The 23,399-nt window shown below is 42.8% G+C and overlaps 1 protein-coding gene across 2 annotated transcripts in view; it reads right to left on the reverse strand.

Moving 5' to 3' along the window:
* Positions 1–5,247: 5,247 nt before the first annotated feature.
* Positions 5,248–23,399, reverse strand: part of CRMP1 (collapsin response mediator protein 1) — a 62,384-nt gene continuing 44,232 nt past the window's right edge. For both annotated transcript variants that reach the window (XM_038400124.2, XM_038400125.2), the window contains exons 9-14: positions 22,606–22,762; positions 15,924–16,065; positions 14,163–14,333; positions 11,197–11,376; positions 6,823–6,988; positions 5,248–5,783 (exon numbers count right to left, since the gene is read on the reverse strand). In XM_038400124.2, the coding sequence (XP_038256052.1) occupies positions 5,692–5,783; positions 6,823–6,988; positions 11,197–11,376; positions 14,163–14,333; positions 15,924–16,065; positions 22,606–22,762 (908 nt within the window). In that variant the 3' untranslated portion in view covers positions 5,248–5,691. The remainder of the gene's footprint in view (positions 5,784–6,822; positions 6,989–11,196; positions 11,377–14,162; positions 14,334–15,923; positions 16,066–22,605; positions 22,763–23,399) is intronic.

Consider the following 23,399-nt stretch of genomic DNA (forward strand, 5'->3'; position numbering starts at 1 on the left):
TGTAAGCAGGGAGCCAGGATGGGAAAAGGGTCAGGCCCCTATCCTCCCAGCTGGGGAGGTCTTATCCTCAATCCAGACTCCTCTTCTGTGTGTTGCTGTGTCCCCAGAAGCTGCACATTGGCTTCCTCCCTTTAGACAGCCCCTCACACACTCCCCCTGCTTGACATTGAGTCCCCTTTTGAGCAGATCCTCCATTTGGAGCATGTGCTGCAGCTCCTGCAGGGTGGGGTCCTCTTGGCCCAGTATTGCCCCTTCACTCCATTTATGGGTCTGTAAACCCTAGCAGAGTGACACTATATCTGATGCTTTACTGGCATCCACATATTAACATTTGCTGCATCCGCACTGGTCTTCTGTTGAGGTCCCTTCCCGCCTCTAAATATTTATTTTTAAGTAGGGGTTGGCCTTAGATTTACTAGTCAAGAAATGTTTTGCTCCTGCTTTAGTTAAGTGCACTGTCTAGCATGGTTCCCAGTACTAAGAGTCCTCAGGATGCTGCTAAGTAGCTTTGTCAGCTGACAGCAAGGTCGCAGGATATAGTCGATGCAAACTTAATGGGAAGGTACCAGGGCTTAATTTGTGCCACAGCTGATCTCCCGCACCTGTAGGCTGGGTAGTTCAGAGCCCCCGCACCTCTGAGCTTCCACGTCAGTTACGAAAGTAAAAAAATTACTGTTTTAAAAAAGAGGAGCCCCGTCACCTCTTTCATTACAAATTAAGCACTGGAAGGTATTCATCTAAACCCTGATTAACATATGGAAAACATGCCTTTTAGTGAGAGACTGAAGAAACTTGATCGATTTAGTATCTCCAGGAGACAGTTAAGAGGTGACTTGATCATAGACTGAAGGACCTTCAGGGGGAACAAAAAAATGACATTAAAGGACTCTTCAAGCTAGCAGACAAAGACATGACAGGATCCAATGGCTGGAAGTTGAAGCTAGACAAGTTCAGACTAGATAATAAGAGCCAGAGTTTTTTTAACAGTGAGGGTCGTTAACCACTGGAACAATTTACCAAGGGTCGGGGTGGATACTCCATCACTGGCCATTTTAAAATCAAGATTGGATGTTTTTCTAAAAGCTGCGCTCTAATTCAAACAGGCAGTCATTCAGGGAACTCTTATGGCCTGTGTGATGCAGGAAATCAGATTGTCTGATCACAATGGTCCCTTCTGGCCTTAGAATAAAAAAATATGCTGTAACTCAAACAGAAGTTATGAGTTTGATGCAGGAATTACATCAAGAGGCCCATGTTATGCATGACATCAGGCTAGATGATCATAATGGGTCCTTCTGGCCTTAATCAGTGAATCCATCAAAGGCCTCTCCAATGAGAGCTGCCTGGGCAGACCCCACTGAAGTCAGTAGATTCCACCTACTGAAAGCATATTGTAGGACTGGGATCCTATCGACTGGTATGGATGAGTGTGTCTGGGAATTATAGTGTTCTTTTTGCTGGCCACCAATCCATTTGTCTCCTGTATAAAACCTGGGCATAAACACAGCTAGCCTCTTCCCGACACAAAAATCCTTCTTAAAGGTGCCCTGCAAAGATTTAATATTGGTGTGGATTATAACACTTTTACTTTAACTTGATACTAGCAGCCTGGAACCAGCTAAACATGCAGTGTGCTACAGATTCATCACTGACTTAAAGCAAAGACTTCTGTGTATTGAATTCATTGGGCACAAATTAATGAAGGACAGTCATGTTTTATTTAGAGATTTAGGGCTAGGAGCGTCATGCACCTGAGAGGGGTGCAAAAATGGCGTTTTATAACCTTTACACACACAAACCTGGCCAGGCACTAGTTTAGCCTCCAGAGCAACTTAGAGCAACCTCAGAGCTGCTCTAAGTGATGCACAGCTGCACCAATCTCCAAGAGGCCATTTGGGCAACCGAATATCACAGAAGTACAGTAGCACTCTAATCATGCGTCTTTCCCCTATGTACACCCCTACACCAAGCGTTATGAGGGACGTGGCATGGAGCTGACTACTCTGGCTTGATGCTACCTGGGAATTCCCTTTATACTAGGGGCATCCCCAGATAGCTGCTTGTGCTGATTTTCCATCATCTTGGCAGCACTGGAGCAGTGCAAAGCCCCTGGAGCGTGGATCAAGGATCCAGCCTCTGACACCTAGAATGTGTAGCTGTTAACTTACTTCCTGAAATAGCGCTCCTATTCTTCATGGCCTTGCAGGTCTGTGTTTGTTTAACCTGCTCTATGCAGAAGAAGCTGCTGGACTTAGAGCTGTTTAAACTTTATGAATTGATACACATCATTTCATGTGCATCTCATCACACAAGTGTGTCACAGAATAACACATGTCACAGAGTGTGAGAACCATGAAAGTGAGTAGGTCTAATGTCTACTGTATTTCCCTCAAGACAACACCTGGCATCTGATTTAAAGAGGAAGTACCCCTACACTGCGCATCTTAGATGAATTAGAATACATTATTTTCGCTCAGTGGTTAATTTGCTTTTAAGTAAAGATGAGAATATTCCCACTGGAACTGTCATGGGCAATGCACGCAGGAACTCAGATAACAACATGCAAGAATCACACAAATCAGTTTGATTAGAAACACCATCATGAGGATTTAATGGTGGCCAGTGCAATGTACACAAAGAGTAATGATAAACTTCAATGCAATGATTTGTGGGGAGGCTGTTTAATGGGTAACACTATACTGGTTAAGGGCCAGTCTTAATGTCATCATTAACAGCACAACTGTAGCTTTGCCAAAGCCCTGAATAAGGGGCATCATGTTAACCATCTCAAAGAGTCATAACATTGTCCCTGGTTCCTCTCATGTGCTGGATGGAGCATTGTAGAGAGAGGGGAAATGGAGCCAGTTCTTCCTCCACTTCCCACAACACACACACACATGCACAACAATGGGAGAAGCAGTCACATGGAGGCTGCGCTCCTCTCCTTATGGCTACCTATGATGTGAGAAGCAAGGGGGCTTCCTACTCCCTGGCATGGAACCATAAACAGTGTCACAATCTGGCCTTTTGTTTATTCAGTTGGGAGGGGAGAGACCATTTACCTCAGCCTGCTCAAAGCCAGTCTGAGAACAGCATGACAACACTCGGATGTTTTAATAAAGCAAGGGTCCAGGAAAAGACTCCTGATCACTGCTTGGCTGGCGACGATGTAACAAGTTAACTCTGTTTAATTCACTCCCAGGTACTACTGCCTGTCAGAGAGGGATAAAACAGACACAGTACAGAATCCAAGTCCTATACTCCACTTCCTTAAAGAAGCAGCATAAATACCACGGAAAAGGTAGAAAGGCTTCTAGAAGGTTACAACTTACATGGACACATTAGCACCTCAGTCCTCAAAGTAATCAAAGCAGAACTACACTGACATACACTGACAAGTATTGAGCTCAGAACCATTAAAATTCAGAATAGAGGGCTTCAAAGTTGCCTTGTGTGTGTTCACGGCCACTTCAGCATGAAAAATATCATGAATAGCCAGTAGAACATTTCCTCTGGTTAGCAATGAATCTTTTATATTTTCCAAATAGCAAAAAATGGCGTCTTTGTCAATGTGAGTTACATTGTGTTTATTCTCATTTGTTTAGTCAAGTAAAAGCTCAATTGCTAAGGTCCCACAGAAATGGCACGACTGTCAATCTCAGGGTCAAACGTGGAGATGAGAGGCAAAGCTTTCTAGGGGACTGGCTCTTCTTCTGGACACCCCACTGTCTTCAGCACAAGGTGCAAGGTAGGTGGATTTTCAAAAGACTCTGTGGCTGAGATCCACAAAGGTAGTTAAGACTCCTAATTTCTGCTGAAATCAATGGACACTGTGCCTATCCACATGCGTCACCTACATGCAGTGCTACAGGCCTTTTGTCATGCAGCTTGATGCTGTGTGGGCACAATGCCCTGAAACAAGCGGTTGAGCGTGAATGAGCTCTGATTAAATAGTTTTGTTGGTGGCACTGCCCTGGCAGAATTTTTACCCCAGTACAACTTTCTAGTGTAGTTAAGCCTAAGAAGCACAAGTCCCACTGAAAGACATGACAATGGAATTTGGAATTTATGCTCCCAAATTACTTCAGCTCTTTTGACAACCCCCAACCTCAATCTTTTAGCCTGGCCTCCCCTTAGCATCAGCAGCACAAGCAAATAAGGAAAAGGAAATAGAAGGAGGGGCAAGGAGAAGGTCTCTTTCTCACACACTTACACATTGGAAAAGAGGAGGGAGGACATTTCCATCACACTCCCAAAGAAGAAGACAGTCCATTTGTGCATTAGTTTGTGATGTGCTCCTGATAAGAACATACAGAGAGATGGATCCCAATAGGCAATGCCAACTGGAAGATGGCTTAGATCAAGATGGAGCATTGCGTGCTGAGTCTGGGCTGTCTCTGGTGGTTGCTGTCCCATATTAAAAATGAGGATGGCAGCAATCTGCTCCACTTTATGCAAATCCGATACAGCCCCAGAGCTGCAGGTGGACTGCCACTGTAGCTGTTAGTGGGCCAAAGACCAGGCAACTAGAACTGGTTATATTCTTACCACAAACTCTATTCAGCTCAGCTGAATTGGAACATGCAAAAACAATTTTCAAGTGTGCGCAGAAAGTTATACATTAACGATCTTTTTGCTTTGAGGATGCAGTTTCTTTCAAATGATGTGGACCCAGAAGAAAACTTCCTATGGTTAGCCAGGGAACACTTCCACTGTAAAAAACCATTTTGGTGAGCAAGAGCACTGGAAGGCAGAAAAAGACACTTAAGGATCTTTTCATTTCCTTTATTTCACAAGCTTTGAATTCAGAAATAGAACCACAACTAGTAGATCTGATAGGGTATAATAAGTAAAAATGCATGTGATTACAAAGGAAAAACTTTGTACAAAAAAGTTTAAAAATCCAACGGTAATTTGAGTTATTCTTAAGTACCAAAACACTCATGCACAAGGAGAGCACTACTGCCCAGCTGGAGAAATCTCTGAATGGGATGGCAATGGCATTGCTGCGTAGAAGTTATGGCTCTGTCTAAAATGAAAACAATTAAGACACATACTTGGAATGTACTTTAGTGGATAATGAGAATTGCTATAGAGGCCACGTTGTCATTACACATTTTGAAGTTGTTTCTTTGTATCTGGGAGCAGTGCTTCGTGGATTTATAATAAATTCAAGATATTAACAGAAGCCACTTACGCTATTCTACTGCACACTTTAAAAATGTCCACATTCTTCCTTCTTATATATTTTAGTGGCATTGATCTTGGCATTGTGTCAATTGTTGGCAACGTGTTCTAAACAGATGCACTCACAGACTGCAACTTGCATAAATAACTTAGTAACATGCATTTACTACTCTAGTACAGCTAACAGGTGCAAAGGAACCATCATTTAGTTACAAGACAAAGATAAATCTTGTAGTCACTAAAGGGGAAATGGAAGCACCATGCTTTAAGGTGACTATGGCAAGAAAGCACAATTGTGAGGCAAGTAGTTCCAAGCAAATACACCACACTATTATCACTTCTTCCTATACCAAAAAAAAAAAGGAAAAAAAAAGAAAAAGAAAGAAAAACAAAAGACAACTCATTTTCCCCTCATTGAACTGTGGGTTCAATAACATGGACATCAAAGGGAACAGACATTATTCCATGATCCTTCATTCTTGCCATTCTGCCCATCATCTCTGTTCAGCCAAGACTGGTAATATTAGAGCGACCACCTGGGGGCGCAACAATGCGGTGTCCAGTGCGACGAGGGTTGTTGTCATCTACCTGAGCACCTGTAAAATAGCAATCCAGCCAGCAAAGCAGGAGAGTTAATAAAATGGGAACCGAAACGTCTGAAGAAAAAAATCCAATCAACTGTGAATTTTCACCTGACTGGCTCTATCCAGGATTCAATGTTTTTGCTACTTTGTTCTGACCTTTCATCTCTAGAACCTGTTTTTAGATCATTATCATCTTGAATAGAGTTCCACTGACTTCCACGCACGAGTGAATGCCTTGTGAGTGGATTCTTTTTGATGGATCAGAACAGGTTGCTATTCTAGGTAATAATTTGTCTCTGTGGCGTGCATTGACATTTCTGCATGAAAATGTTATATAAATATGGGGAGGCATTTTCAAAAGTGTCTAATGGCCAGACTTTTAAAGATGTTTTGGTGCCTTACTCTCATTGAACTCAATGGCAGGTAGATGCCCAAATACCTTTAACAATATGGTCCTAAGTGATTTAGAATCACAAGGCTTGCTGATATGCTTTTGAAAATCCCACCCACAAATTATCACTATTAGGGACAAATTTTATAAGTGCACAAGCAAAAGAGTTCCTGTATATTTGTACATGGTCTGTCTCACTAGTACCCCAGTGTATGGGTGTATCAAACTTTACAAACTGCCAAAAACATATGAAAAATCAGATAATTTTCCTTGGGTTCTCTACCATTTCTTCTCTTTGAATGGTTTCATTGGATTCCTAAAGGTGGGATTTTTCAGGGATAAAAGCATAGCTCTTGTTTCTCACTGGTCTGGGTTGCAATTGACCATCCATTACAATTTCTTAAAGAATTAAGAACCACTGGTGTACTAATTCTACTGCTGACTTTTGGATGTTATAGTTACATCACATCAAAATTAACCTCTGAGGAGAGAAGCTGCCTAGAATAATCCCCCCAAAATGATATTTCCAGTCTGCTTATTATGTGAGGGAATATCCTGCAATGGTGCTTTGGCTTGAATGGTGAGACGCATGGGGTGTTTTAGAATTATGATTAGTACTCAAGGTTTTTCAGATATTCATAATTGGTCATTTTGGTTTACCTGATAAGCTGAAATTAGATTGGTGGAGATTTCTGATTGGTGGAGGCTGATTTTTGGCAGGGGAGGACTTAGCTGAAGGTGCAGGCGTTGCATATTTTGGCGTAGCTGGGATGTCATACACTGGCCCATCATACATTCCTCTGGACACCCCTTGCAATCCTGTTACCTAAAATAAAAGAACAGAACAACTCAGACACTGAATGCACTGATATTCCCACCTGACAGTATATTCAGTCACACATACAGTTCACAGTATGTACGGAGCTGTATCATATACAGTCCCTGTAGCGAGGAGGCATGGCCTCCTTCAGAGGTGGACATGGAGGGAACACCTCGAGCCTCCTGGTGGGCGAACTAGGAGGGCCACGCTGCAACGCCGGAAGCAGAGGGGCAGGGCAGGAAGAGGAAGTATAAAAAGCCGGCCCAGCAGCTCAGTTCCCCAAGCTTCTTCCCCATTGCTGGAGCGGGATGCGGAGGAGAACCGTGGCTGCCTCGAGGACCAGCCTGAGCTTCCAGGGAGATCTGCCACTCCCAATGCTGCGGAGCTGCTACCGCTACCCTTGTATCCCAGGGAGACTGAGGACAACCCCTGAATGCAGCTACACCCGAGGGGGAGAGTAGGAAGGAGCCCAGGGTAACCAGACTACCGTCTGGCTGCGTTGCTGCCAGAAATACGGTCAGCGTGTTGCAGGTGCATTCCCCGCTGACCCAGTGGCAGACCACTCTGCCACTGTTAGGGCCCTGGGCTGGGATACAGTGGAGTTGGGTGGGCCCGTGTCCCCCTCTCCCTGCCACCTCTCCCCCGGGGGTGGCAGTACTCCCCCTCCTTAGGCCAAGAGACCTGCATTTGTCTGTCACCCACCAGAGCTAGGACAACAGACTGTGCTTGGGGCTCACCCCTGACAGAGCCCCATAGACTGTATTTGGTGCTACAGCTCTGCCTGACTGCAGCCCAGAGCCCAGACTGTGTGCTGCCCTGCTCTGCATGAACTGCTACAGCTCTGCCTGATGGCAGCCCAGAGCCCTGACTATTTATTGCCCTGCCCTGCTTGAGGGCTGGGCTTATAACTTGTTACCACCCTGTCTTGACCGTCGGCCAGAGCCCAGGGTTTGCAGCCCCGCCTGCTTGAAGGCCAGGGCCCATCGAGTACCCCTAATTCCCGCTTTCTTTGTTTTGAGAGTATTCCAGCAGACCAGACTGCGAAGAGGCGTGGCCTCCCTCAGAGGCCGATGCAGAGGGATTGCCACACTCACTTACAGTCCCCAAGTAAAAATGCATGTCAGTGGTTTTGTCTGAGTTTAAAAGGCTGTTTTATACTTAAAAAAACCTATTATATATGCCAATTTTATCCAAAGTCATGTTTCCAACGTTGTTCCCAAAGAAATAACAGTCTACTTCAAGAATCACATGGTGGGACAGCTGGATTTAATGCAGGAGGTCTGGAATTTGTGTTTTTCACAACTACATACTGGCACAAGTATACCTAGCAAAGTGTATTGGTGCCACATTGTCAATGAACAAAAGGTGCATTTTCCTTTATTGGAACAAGAGCATAGTATCATCTGAGAAATGGACAGTATTATCTACAGCCTTAACGTTCACCTCTGCCATGACACCTACCGAAAATTTAACAATGGCTAGGACAGCTGGTGGTGTCCTGTTATATTATATTATACAACCCATATTATACTAATCATGATTATTTCATTGTTCTCTTTTCTTCCTCACAACCCTGTTCAATTGTTTCACCCTCCTGTTGTCTCTCATCATTAGACCAGGTTGAAAAATGGTGACTTTTTTTTTTTTTGGTAAACAGTTTGAAAAAACTTTCAACTAGCTCTACACATACATAAATCACGAAAATTTGTCAGCTCCTTGGAACAGGCCCTGCCTTTTATTGCTTGTCTGTACAGCACCTAGCACACTGGGACCCAGGTCTCAGCTGATGGCCTTTAGGCACTAGCTCTGTAATATTCATATGAATGTTATGCAGGAGGTCAGACTAGATGATCATAATGTTCCCCTCTGGCCTCAAAACCTATGAATCTATGAAACAATATTATCGCTATCAAAGGTAATAACTGGAAGAGCTGGAGGTATGTGTCGCTCAGGAAACATTGTCTTACAGAACCCAAGGTTTCAGAGTAGCAGCCGTGTTAGTCTGTATTCGCAAAAAGAAAAGGAGTACTTGTGGCACCTTAGAGACTAACAAATTTATTAGAGCATAAGCTTTCGGATGCATCCGATGAAGTGAGCTGTAGCTCATGAAAGCTTATGCTCTAATAAATTTGTTAGTCTCTAAGGTGCCACAAGTACTCCTTTTCTTTTTACAGAACCCAAGGCTCTCAAAAAAGCATTCCAAAGAATCTGCAGTGCTCATTTGGATATTCAGTCTAAGGATTTTAGAAGACATTTTAGAAAGATCGCCCCCTATATGTTCTTGTGAAAGGGACATGGAAATATAGGAAAGCCCTGGCTGTTGAGAAGAGGGCTTGAGTCTGCTCCCATTTAAGTCAAGTTAAGTGTTTCCAGTGTTGTCAATGACAGAAGGATCAGGATCAAAGCTAAGCTGTCCTGCAGCCTGACCCAAAGATAACACTGGTGATGTTCCCCAAATGTACACCTTCTCCACTAGGAGAGTGAAGCGCCACAGAGGAAGCAGACACCAAACACAGCAAGGGGGGTGTCACAAAGGCAGGAGTTTATACCCCTGTACATATTCCAGGGTCTTATCTGTGACAGAAACTGCTGTGTAGATCCTTGTTGGATGTTCTATCACGTTACTTTGTTGTGCAAGGGTATTCAAATGAGGACCTCACAGTGGATTTGATCATCTGTAGGTTTTAAAATAAAGGGATTTCATTGATTTTACATGAGTGAGAAGAGAAGCAGTGATGGGAACATGCCTCAGAGGTCGATCTCACTTCTAGGAATCAGTCAGCAGAGGGAGCTCGAAGAGCACCAAAGTCAGTGCTCGCCCTTGCTTCTCCTCCACCTAACTAGCCACCAGAAAACAAAGATCTTTCCCCAAAATCCAGCTTCTACAGTGAGCTACTAGCCTAACTCCTGCAGTAAACTCAAGCCTGGGAGAAGGGTGGGCTTGAGAACGCAAGCTCCAGCCCCAGACAGAATGTCAAAGCACTGCCTACACAGCTATTCTACACTAGCCCAAGCCCCACTGGCACAAGTCCGTGGACCCAGGCTGGAAGGCTCACTCCTGGGTGCAGTATCATCACCCTCAGTGTGCCAGACACTTGACAGGCAGGTCCATATTTCAAAGTCTCTAATCCAAGTAGACAATGTGATGAGACAGAAACCGTGACTGGGCAGCAATGTTTGCAGCATATCTTAGTTGATGCATATGTCCTTTTTGTAATTTTTTTTTTCAAAGGAGGAGATATGTTGAATTCTATAATTTGACACCACTTGTATGAGGAGAACGGTGAGGAGAAAAGGCCTTTTGAAAGAAGTGGGCTGCCATCTCAAACTGCTTACAGTACATTTCAATTGCTGCCCTTCGTAATCTATTATATAAAATTTTTATAGTAAAAAAAAATTAGAGTAAAAACAACCAAAAAGCAGCCTTTTCTTCGCTGATGTTTGTGTTCCCTGACAAAGAGACCTCATTGTACAAGAACAAGAACAACAAAAGAGAATTTTCAGACAATTCACATCTAGTAACAAGCCCTATTTATTGGTTTCAGAGGAGCCGCATTGGTATAAATTGAAAACAGAACTGACCTAGTCATGGTCAAATAGGACACTTTACATGGTGTATGCATTTCATTTGCTAAAACATCTGTCCCGAGCCACCTGCTTCACAAAAGAGAAAGGCCGGAAAGTTTTGTGTTTTATATGCAAAAACAACTCAACTAAAGCTAATTCGCCCACAACAGTTGTTAAAAGCTGATAAAATGCCAAATACAGTGAATGCTTCCAATGTAGCATGTACATGGGAAACAGAAATACTTGATCAGCTTATCCAACATGCTAAGTTATGTAACAATTTAAAATGACAGCCTGTCGTAACCCCAACCCCACCAAAAATTGTGGTCCTTTGCTCCTTGTTGTTAGCTAAAATTGCCTTCTATTATCTTTCTCTTTCCTTCAGAAGACTGTACTTCATAGACATACAGGGCCAGATTCCCAGCTGGTGTAAGTCACTGAAGCTCCGCTGAAGTCAAAGGAGCTACACCAATTTACACCAGCTGAGGATGTGACCCATAGTCTTTTGGCAGCATTTCCAGTCTCACATGGATCCATTTCATTTAGGACAATAATGATGCAAAATGTTTTCTTGTGTGATTTCAAGAGAGCCTAGAGAGACCAAAAGATATGTGGAGTATTAAATAACAGGCCAAGTTTGAACCTACCTTATTCCTGATTTTGATGCGCTGGTAAAGGTATTCAGGGAAAGGTTTGCGAGGAATGAAGCGGCCCATTCCCTTATTTACATGCAGATTTCCATCTTCAAACACAATCTTTCCTTGGCTTATGACCACCAAGGGAGCACCATGGCATTCCATTCCTTCAAAGATGTTATATTCAACAGCCTGAGGATCCAACGACATACACTGAAAACTCCATGCAAGCTCAGTCTCAAGTCTGTTTTTCTTTGGTAAAGTGAAATACACTTTTATGGCCCTATTTTAATTCAGGTTCCACCTGCAAAGCACCTGCAAAATGTGCAAGCACGCTTGTTTGTTTGGATGAAAAAATAACTGCTTTCCCACACATAAAGATTTATTTGGATACTTTCCACTTAGTAGTTGCATTATTGAAGGTTAGATGAAAATGCGACCCTTACACATAATCAAAGGGTTCAAAATACACTTACCCCCAGGGACAGAAACCAAAAAAATGCTTTGGGGTAGATAAAAGTAATATACAAGCCTGTTGGGTATCAAACACAGGTCAGTTAGGGGATGTCTACAGTGCAGTTGGGAGGTGTGATTGCAATACATGTAGGTACACCTGCGATATCTTTGATCCAGCTAGCTTGCTAAACATATCAGTGTGGCCTCAGTGACATGGGTGACTACACAGGCTAGCCAACAGAGTATATACCTAGAGCAGGGGTGGGCAAACTACAGCCCGGGGGCCGCATCAGGACCTCCAGATGTTTTAATCTGGCCCTTGAGCTCCCGCTGGGGAGCAGGGTCCGGGGCTTGCCCCACTCCATGCGGCTCCCAGAAGCAGGAGCATGTCCCCTCTCCTGCTCCTATGCATCATGTGGAGCCCCCACCTAAAGTGTTGCCCCCGCAGCTCCCATTCGCTGGGATCCATGGCCAATGGGAGCTGCAGGGGTGGTGCCCGCGGACGGGGCAGCGTGCAGAGTCGCCTGGCTGTACCGCCACATAGGAGCCGGAGGGGGGACATGCCGCTGCTTGTGGGAGCTGGTTGAGGTAAGCACCCCCCAGAGCCTGCACCCCTGACCCCCTCCCATGCTCCAAGCCCCTGGTCCACCCCTGATCCTTCTCCTACCCTCCGAACCCCCTCCAGTCCCAGCCCAGAGCACCCTCCGCCACCCCCAACCCCTCACCCTCAGCCCCACCCCAGAGCCCGCACACCCAGCCGGAGCTCTCACCTTCACTGCACCCCAACCTCCTGCCCCAGCCCGGAGCACCCTCCCGCATCCTGAACTCCTCATCTTTGGCCCCACCCTAGAGCCCACACCCCCAGCCAGAGCCCACACCCCCTCCCATACCCCAACCCCCAATTTCTTGAGCATTCATGGCCCGCCATATAATATCCCTACACAGATATGCCCTTGGGCCAAAAAGTTTGCCCATCCCTGACCTAGAGTCCCAAGTGAGATTGTACTCAGCTAGCCTGTGCTGCTGGTGGTTACACTGCTATATTTAGCAAGCTAGCTCAATCAAAACTAGCTTGGGTATGCCTACATGTGCTGTCCTAATTGCATAACCCTTAGAGGCATTGACTCACCAAAACACTTTAGCAAGTGCTTAACTACAAGCATGAGACTTGGGAACATGCTTACGGATAAGCATGTGCTTAAGTGCTTTGCTGAATCGGAGCCTGAATGATTTAGATCTATTCTCTGCATTGCACCACTCCTGCCCTCCAAAACTAGAAAAAATACTTGGGTAGCAAGGTGTTTATTTTCAAAAGTGCCTAGTGATTTAATGTGTCCAACCTGAAACATCTTAAAGGGGCCTCATTTTCAGAGACTGGTATGCTCAGCCCCGTTTAAGGTCGGGCAAACACAAATTGAGGCACACAAACTCATTTGTCATTTTTGAACATGTAACCTTTTTTAAATAAAACATATTATTGGCTATCCAGTAAACTATCACAAATATTTAATGAAAATTAGACATATTTATGGAACTGTGACCCAGTATGGTGATGGACAGGATGTAAAATACCGACTAGATACATATGCAGTATAGTTGTAGCTTTTTCGGTCCCAGGATATTAGAGAGACAAGATATTACCTCATCTACCTGTCTCTCCTCTAGATTGATATGTAAATTAGATTAGATTAGATAAAATAAAGCAAACATATGGGCCTGATTCTCCATTATCCTGCCCCTTGTGTTGTAATTACACAAAGATCAAAGTGTTTGGAAAGAATACACAGTTAGTATTTTATGAAAATTGGGACACAGAATCAAAGAAATATACAATAAAGTTTCATAATTAAACAAGACCAAAAAAACCCAAACCCATCCATAATCTAGAACCCATATTATAGAAACACTGAATTAACCATAACATTTCAGAACATTTTTCGATCTGCTCAGGCAATGGGTGATAACTCATGCTTCAGAAGAAAAGAAAAGAAAAGAAAAGAAAAGAAGGGTGGGTTGGGGTCAGATTTGTAAAGGTATTTAATCATCTAAAGATGCAAGGAGGAACCTAGTGGGACTTTCTAAATCAATAGAATTTAGGCACCTAACCTGCTTAGGTGCTTTTGAAAATCCCACTACATGCCTACTGGCATCCTTAGGCACCAGAATACCTTTAAAAATCTGATGCTGGCTAAAAGGTTGGTGCAAATTGGCATGGCTTCACCGACGTCAGTGGAGCTATGCTGATTAGCAGCTGTTGGGGAACTGACCCATTCATTTAGCCAATTATACAATATTCTATATGCTGGAAAAATTCCTTCTGGACTGTAGTGGTAAATTTCTTATTCTCTGAAAGAAGAGATTTAATTACTTTCATCTTAATATAAACAATCATACTTTTTAATGCAGAACATCACATTATCCAGCTCTTACGTATCTAGCACATTGGGAGTTCATTTGCGTTAGAAGATTGGTAGTTCCAAAGCAGTTGTGTTTATAATGACAATATGCAATTTTTCTCTTACCGATTTATGGCTTTTGGCTGTAATAGTCTTCACTTTATCCGGATCCCAGATAACAACATCAGCATCTGAGCCCACAGCAATCCGGCCCTTTCTTGGATACAGATTAAAGATTTTGGCAGCATTGGTGCTGGTAACAGCAACAAACTGGTTCTCATCCATTTTGCCTGTGGACTACAAGCAGTTTGACATGAGTAAATTATGCTTCCAAAATGGAGATAGAATTGGTAATGTCAACATATAAGGGCATGTGCGTAGATAGACTGGAGAGAGGAAATAACGGATGGAGTTGCATGGTCCAAAGGTTTTATCAGCATGAATTTGTGAGGTCTGTATTATTCAGGAGCAGCAAACAGATGAGTGAGTTATTCACATCATCCCAAACAAAAGCCAATAAACCCTTAATCCAGACCACACCATCATGTATGTTGTATATGCTACATGTTTTATTACAGATAAAAGGCTTGTCTCAGTTCTGCTAAGGCCCCTTTCCCCCAGTTTCATATGTGAAGGTACTGTAATATCAGTGTAAATGATATATATCTGCTTTAAGGCACTTTTATACTGCCAGAGGAGCATAAAGGAGTAGCAGTACACCTGAAAAATCAGGCTGCCTTATTCTTATCCCTACACCTGCAAATCCAGGTTGCTTTAGTAGCACAAGTCCACTGTACAGGGCTTAAAGAGAGAGAAAAAATCATCAATGATCAAAGTTTAGAATAAATCTAAATAAATCTAATAAAGACATACAAAATCTTTGCTGCATAGAACAATGTTGTGATTTTACAGTCCAATATTTTTGGATTTTCTTAAGCTAGAAACAAGAGCAGCGTGCCCCAATGAAAAACAGACCATTCTCCCTGTTGTATGGTATAACAACACACATTTCTAGCCTAAATATAACATGAGCTACCAAGTCCACTACTGAATGTTGCCCCAACTGCTTCTCAGCCCAATGTAGTTTTGCAGCTGACATTCCATGTTTTGTGGGAGAAAAGAAGAAAAAATGTCTGTGGTTGATTGGGTTTTGTTCATTTTGCTTTTAAACAGCAGCTATTTGAAGCTGCTTCAGTGTTTGGAATCTTAGCAGTAGTCCCTGGCAAGTTGAACTGGGAAACAGTCCAAGTAAGGTGGTCACAGGTGCACTATAAATGCAATCATAGAGCTTTACAGTTTGTAACAAGCATATCAGCTTCACCTGTGTGTACGGGTGGGGAGAATGCATTGTATATTAGGATCCAAGAAACATCCAACAAATTGCTATCTTATGCCAACATCACGCTGCAAAATACTCCAGTATAAATTACACAAGGAGTCCTCATTTAAATGGCTTTATATTATAACCTTAAGCTTTGGTTCCCATCCATTTGTGGTTTCTCAACAATGATGTGACATTTCCCCAAATTAAATGATGTATTTGTCAAGTTTATACAAAGTCTATTTCAAAAGCGTTAAACTGCTTTGACTATTATGTCAGCTCCAAACATTCAATCTGACACAATACCAAAAAATGATGTACAGTCAATTAAGCCTCGGGACTCATAAAACATGATGTTTTTCCATTGTAAAAGAGAAATAAAATACAAAGCTTCTAACTGCGTTCCTACTAAGTATTTAAAAATAAATAATAATCTTATGGTAGCTTGTTCTATAGAAGCTCTCAGAATATGGGGAAACCACATGAATGCTGGCATAGAGCCCCGTGGCTTTCATTATCCAGCTAACAGCCAATTTTTTAGTCTATAAAGATAAGCAACTACTCACAACAGACTTGTCCCAGATAACAGTCATTCTTTCCTCAATTCCATTAACTCCTTCAGGAATCATAGTGAAGTTATCCTTTCCGATGGCTTTCTGGGCAGTGCTGTAGGGACAGTGCCCGCTTCCCGTCACCTGCAGGTCCCCACTAAGAAGAGTTAACACATGGTGTATTGATATTGCAGGATACACAGTTTCACTTGCCATCAAGTTGGGTGTGAATTTGTTTTTTTCAAATCTAGACATGAGAGGCACATGCTCTAACCCACGCTAGCCACTAACAGCCACCACATGCTAATCTGGTGGCTAAGGATCACTGAAGAGCAGGGGTGCTCTGGTGAGATCACCTTTCCTTAAGAAAACCCTCTGTCCTCAGCTTTACACCATCCAGGGATGTTAAGATAATCAACTACTGCCGAGATCAGCTGGGTTTTGCTCTGCTTTTCACCACAAGACTGGTACAAAGCCCACTCAATAGGGCTGAGGAGATGACTCCATTATTAGTGTTAACAAAGATTATCAAAACCCTGTATTAAATATTCTACTTTAAAGATAAATCCATAATCATGTGAAATAAAAGTAACAAGATGGAATACCAGATGGCTTTTTGTAGTTTTTTTGGTCTATAAATTTTTCATGGAATTTGTACAAGGAAAGCTCTCTCTTTGTACCTTGTGACAGAAAACAGGGAATGAACAGGCAAGCCTGCACTCTGATCATTCTGGCACCTTAGAGACTAACAAATTTATTAGAGCATAAGCTTTCGTGAGCTACAGCTCACTTCATCGGATGCATTTGGTGGAAAAAACAGAGGAGAGATTTATATACACACACACAGAGAACATGAAACAATGGGTTTATCATACACACTGTAAGGAGAGTGATCACTTAAGATAAGCCATCACCAACAGCAGGGGGGGGAAGGAGGAAAACCTTTCATGGTGACAAGCAGGTAGGCTAATTCCAGCAGTTAACAAGAATATCAGAGGAACAGTGGGGGGTGGGGTGGGAGGGAGAAATACCATGGGGAAATAGTTTTACTTTGTGTAATGACTCATCCATTCCCAGTCTCTATTCAAGCCTAAGTTAATTGTATCCAGTTTGCAAATTAATTCCAATTCAGCAGTCTCTCGTTGGAGTCTGTTTTTGAAGCTTTTTTGTTGAAGTATAGCCACTCTTAGGTCTGTGATCGAGTGACCAGAGAGATTGAAGTGTTCTCCAACTGGTTTTTGAATGTTATAATTACATTTGTGTAATGTTATCATTACACAAAGTAAAACTATTTCCCCATGGTATTTCTCCCTCCCACCCCACCCCCCACTGTTCCTCTGATATTCTTGTTAATATAACATTCAAAAACCAGTTGGAGAACACTTCAATCTCTCTGGTCACTCGATCACAGACCTAAGAGTGGCTATACTTCAACAAAAAAGCTTCAAAAACAGACTCCAAGGAGAGACTGCTGAATTGGAATTAATTTGCAAACTGGATACAATTAACTTAGGCTTGAATAGAGACTGGGAATGGATGAGTCATTACACAAAGTAAAACTATTTCCCCATGGTATTTCTCCCTCCCACCCCACCCCCCACTGTTCCTCTGATATTCTTGTTAACTGCTGGAATTAGCCTACCTGCTTGTCACCATGAAAGGTTTTCCTCCTTCCCCCCCCTGCTGTTGGTGATGGCTTATCTTAAGTGATCACTCTCCTTACAGTGTGTATGATAAACCCATTGTTTCATGTTCTCTGTGTGTGTGTATATAAATCTCTCCTCTGTTTTTTCCACCAAATGCATCCGATGAAGTGAGCTGTAGCTCACGAAAGCTTATGCTCTAATAAATTTGTTAGTCTCTAAGGTGCCACAAGTACTCCTTTTCTTTTTGCGAATACAGACTAACACGGCTGCTACTCTGAAACCTCTGATCATTCTGACACCAATCAGTTGTCCCCAGAAAAAGACAACACCTCAGCTTTGAAGGTCTCAGCATCACATAATACTGCAGTGCAGTTTCGCTGTCTCCAAAGGATTAAGGTTGAGCTGAACATGCTAGGATTTGAACAGTGTTCCCTCCCCATCTTAGTGTGTAAATTGCAGGTTTGAAACATCAAGAGTCCTTAGATTCAGAGGTTAAAATCCCAGCAGCTTTATAAATAACCAAGTGAATGAAAAAAAGGTCCGTTATCTGTCACATAAGTACAATTTGCTGAGGTGCCAATCCTATTCATTTATGGGAAACTTTCTGCATCATCTTCTGATCCTTTCCTATCCACAAAAAAATGAATCAAGCAACATCATGGGCCTTTGATTAGAAGACAAACCTCTTCGTTAATAGTGAAATAAGAGAGATTAGACTAAAAGTATTTTTTATATTAATGAGTTTCTTGTGTAACCGCAAATTACTAAGCACACCAATGGCATCACAGGATTTGCTTTCCATTTTATCTTGTCCTTGTTCTGTCCTCTAAGCTCATCACTGTCTTGTTGTATGAAAGTTTAATTTGACATAGTGGATTCTTTAATTTTCTACACATATTAATAAATACAATTGTAGGGACAAGAAACCCTCCTCCAGCTCAATTGGCCTGCCCATTCCAAGTTTATCTTTACAATGCAATCCTTTTTTCCACAACACTATTAATTCACTGCACCAGAAACTGTCTAGGACTTTCTCTCTTGTCCATGCTTTGTTTTAATTGCCTTTCCCAGTGGTTTGTTCCATATGCCCCTTGTGTGAAGTTTTTCTGCTGAGCACCACAGTGCTTAGCCTTCTTAGTTCAAGAGCATCACTTAGGCCCCAATCCAACAAAAAACATTCACCTATGCTTAACTTTAAGCAGGTGAATAGTCCCATTGCCTGAGTTTATTAATCAGTAAAATGGGTATAAACATTAGAACTGGTCAGAAAAATTCTGTTTTTTCCCATTAAAAATTTTTAGTTTTTGGTGAAAAATATCAAAAAACTAAAATATTTTCAGAGTAGCAGCCGTGTTAGTCTGTATTCGCAAAAAGAAAAGGAGTACTTGTGGCACCTTAGAGACTAACAAATTTATTAGAGCATAAGCTTTCGTCCGATGAAGTGAGCTGTAGCTCACGAAAGCTTATGCTCTAATAAATTTGTTAGTCTCTAAGGTGCCACAAGTACTCCTTTTCTTTTTGCTAAAATATTTTGTTTCTGAAATGTCATTATGGTGGCACATTGGATTTGTAGTTCAGATGTGTCATGCTCCCATTCTCCTTCATTGACCAGGTGGCCTGGTCATATTACATCTCCTATGAAGCACCACCATCTCATTTCTTGGTGAGGGGAAGCAGTGCATCATGGGAGACGGAGTCTGGCTGGGGAGCCCAGTCCATACATAAGTGTGGGAGCATGAGGTCTCTGAATTACATCTCCCATGAGACATCGCAGTGGCATTTTGGATTCCAGGCAGTTTTTCAACAAAAAATATCTAAATTTTCTGTGGAAAGCAGACATTTTTTCTTTTGGTCAAAAATCCAGTTTTCTGTCAAAACAGTTTCAACAGCAAATTTTCAACCAACCATCAAAAGCAAGCTAACCTTATGTTGTGAGGCTTATTTAATGTTTGTAAAATGTTGTGTGATCTACTGATGAAAAGTGCTATAGAAGACATTATTTATCATAATCATATTCATTCTTGGGTAAAAAAATATATATACATGCACTGCAAAGTATTAATATATAGGATTTTTTAAGCTTCAATGTATTGAAGTATTAAAGTATTAGACCTGAAAGCAGGCTAAGCCGCTGTCATGTAAGATCTCTGACTCTAAGCTGGGGGGGGGGGGGGGCGGGGAACATTTCTGCATGTTTGGAGCATAATGAAAATTTCCCTGATTTCCCAGTCTTTTTGCATGATTTTGGTATTAAAAGACGGCTTTATCTGGGTTACAATTCTAAAAATTCTATTGCCATTTTAGCTTTGCCAGTTTGACCCACATATTATTAATATGTCGGAAGCCTCTTGTGGAGAACACACGGCTGTGTCTGCTGCAGTAAAAACAATGATTTTTTAAACACTGCTACATGAGCTGGTTAAAAGTCTGATCCTGTTCCCACTGAACTCAACAGCAAAACTCCTAATGATGTCAATGGTGCAAGATCAGGCCAGAAAAGACCTTTTCCTGTTTTCATTTTAATGAACAGGAAGATCAAATAAGGGAGCTAATTTCATCTGCTCCCAAGGCCAGCACCAGTCAGAAATGAACCAATTTCTGTATAACCCCACCAAAAATACATTTGACTTAGGGCCAGATTCTGCTCTCATTAACATCTGTGTAAGTCCAGAACCAGTGGAGTGACTCTGTATTTACACAGGTGTCACTGAGCAGAAGTCATCCTCTACTGCACATACAGAGATGCATGGACATAGTCTCTGATGTACAAGTACCTAGTCACATGTCACCCCATGCTTTTATATCACCCATGTACATAACCTGTCAACCTGCTGTGGAAAACCTCACTTCTGGAAGAAATGTGATCTGCAAGTAAATGATCGTTTTTAATTCTAAAAATGTACTTCATCCAATGTATGGGTATCTCTGGAAGCAGGAATCAGCACAGTTAGGGACATAGAGCCACCTCCTGGTGTTAACTAGTGGCTTGGCTGGCAAACAATTACTCACTCTACTGTGAGCACTCTGTCCTGCTGGGACTCAAACGAAAGTCCCCTATCACCCCAAAGCAGCAGCTCCACCACTTAAGCCAAAGAAGAATCACAATGAGCCAGAAGCAGTAGACACTTTCTGGAGGTGATACCCAATCCAGGTTGCCAAAACACTGCTGGTAACTTGTTGAACATTTTCAGAGCTACCTGAACCTTTGTGGGCAGACAGATGTCATATTACCCCTTCTAACCCTTGGAATGACTAACCTCCTCCAGAAGGTTCTCAGCAAAACAACTCAGCTACCACCCCCTCCTTTCCCAGCCCCTATCAGCGGGATACCCATTTCTTCACTGTTCCTACCCCCTCCCATCTCTCTGATGGTAACCCTCCTCTCTCTCTCACCATCTCCTGATCCCTTTGCAGACAGCCAGCACACCCCCACCTCCCATCAGTGGGCTGACAGCCTCCTATACCAGGTCTGTTTCTTCCCAAATGCAAACTTGAATCCCTAAATGAAGTTGCTTTGGCATCCATGCTAGTTCCTCCTCACCCCTCAGCTGCCCTCCCAATGTGAACCATTTACCCCTGCTGGTTTCCAGCTGAGGAAACAGTCTGGGACCAATAGAGATGGGGCACAACAGGAGGGTAAGCTAGGATGGGGCCTAAGGCAATGTCGACATGCCACTGGGAGGTGTGATTCCCAGCCTAGTTGACAGACTCACACTAGCTCAGCTCAAGTTGGCGTGCTAAAAATAGCAGCATGGACATTGCGGCACTGGTGGTGGCTTGGGCTAATCACCTGAGCTCAGACCCAGGCTCTCAGGTGGGTTTGGATGCAGGCAGCTAGCTCATGCCACCACCCTGTGCCACAACCTCCCCATTGCTATTTTTAGCATGCTAGCTCGAGGTGAGCTAGCACAAGTCTCTCTACCTGTGCTGGGAATTACACTCAGAAAATCAGGCCTCCTAGCTGCCAGACAACCTCCTGTCTCATGGTCCTGTCCTAAGAGCTCATGTGTGTGCACATGTGTGCACACAGATTACAACAAGCACAACTTAAGGACAAGTTAATGCATGGGACTGTTTTATTGTTAGCAGAACTCATGGGAAAAGTACAACACGAGGTCTGTTCAGGGCAGAAGATGCGCCAAGATATGGCACCTTCTCACTGGTTAACACAAAACACATGAGAATCAAACTCCTATCTATCCCTCAAATGTAACATTACATTAGAAATGGCCATGCTCCCTCCTTGACCTTACTCCTCCTTGCCAGGAGTCCTCTAGTGAAAGAAGTGGATCACCTAAGAGAAAATCCACAAGTCTCCTCTCTCTCGTGTACCGAAACACTACCTAAAGACTGGGATGATGCATGCACCGGAAACCAGGGTTACATTTACTTTGGTGGAAGTTGTGAGAGCGATGGTTATTGACCTTTCAACCTGGAAGCTTTTTAATAATAAATAAGTCTCATTGCTGAATAAATCCTGTACCACATTTCTTCAGTTAAAATTGCAAATAACATATCACTCTTTACATCAAGTCTTGTTTGTTCTGTCACCTTCACAATAGATCAGTAGATTAACATCTGTACAATATACATCCGTACAACACTAATTCTCCCCTATCTCTATAGCATTAAACAGGCAGGCTCTTTTTAGTTATGCTTCTTTTGCTGTATGTGCATTATGCACACTACATAATCTTCCAGCCTATAAAGCAGGCCAAGGAAATCTGCCTCAGAAAGTTGGACTGTCAGTTTACTATAGCTTCTTTTAGTAATAATTCTGAGTCTGACCCAGCTCCCACTAAAGCCAATGGGAATTTTGCCATTAACTTTAATGATAGCAAGATTGGGTTCTTAAGGACTAATTCTATTGTAACCTAACATCTCTTGTCCATCATAATTTTATACATTAGGACCTTGGTTCAAAGCCCTTTAAAGTCAGAGGAAATATACCCATTCACTTCAATGGGCTCTGGAACAGTCTCGAGATGTTGCATCTGGCGTGGGTTTTGCACTCATGTGACTGGCTGTTTATAAACAATTAAAGGTTATACCATGCTAAGAGTGAGTTCAAGTGATCTGGTGTGGTTGGATCAGGACTCAAAGGTGGTGAGGTCACAAAGGCTGCAGCCTTGGCCCAGTTTTTGCTCCAATAATGTGTCCCATCTGTCCCCAGGCTGGCAGTGATTGGCTCACCAAAAACTAGAGGACCTGGGGAAAAGCAAGAATATACAGTAAATGGTTAAAATCCAGTTGCCAATGCATTATGCAGCTTACTGCGAACAGCCATGCATAATTTACATGTTGCTACATGGACAGCATAACTCCTAAGAAATTAAACAGCCCTGGCTTTGTCCGTATTATAAAAATGTAATCAGGCAGCTTGCCAAGTCACATATGCTTTTGATTGAAATATTTACAAAATTCTCTAATCTGGGAGGAGAGAAGTTCAAAATTGTGTTTAATTTCAATAATCTTATCAGCGCCACCTTTTCTCTGTTTTTAAGTGAGTTTGTGCAGTGGATTGAAGGCCCTGGAGACTGAAGTTCTTTATGGACGCACAGAACATGTGCAGCGCAAGCAAGCAGAAATGCAGGCTTTCTCATTGGTATACCTCAAGTCTGATCAGAAGGGGACACATTAAAGATCCAGAGGAGAGTTTGCTCTCACTCTTTGGCCTCTTTGCACTGCCCAGTGGCAGAGGTGCCAGTGGTCCAGAGTCAAATTAATTGCTGCTCCTGCTGCCCGTCATTGGTGATCCCCAGGGTAACCCATACTCCACAGCACTATAGAGCATCACAGCTGCCCTTCCCTTGCACTTCTATGTCTCTGCGGCCTGCCTCTCACC

Source organism: Dermochelys coriacea, chromosome 4 (genome assembly GCF_009764565.3).
Source record: "Dermochelys coriacea isolate rDerCor1 chromosome 4, rDerCor1.pri.v4, whole genome shotgun sequence".
Taxonomy (NCBI): Eukaryota; Metazoa; Chordata; order Testudines; family Dermochelyidae; genus Dermochelys; species Dermochelys coriacea.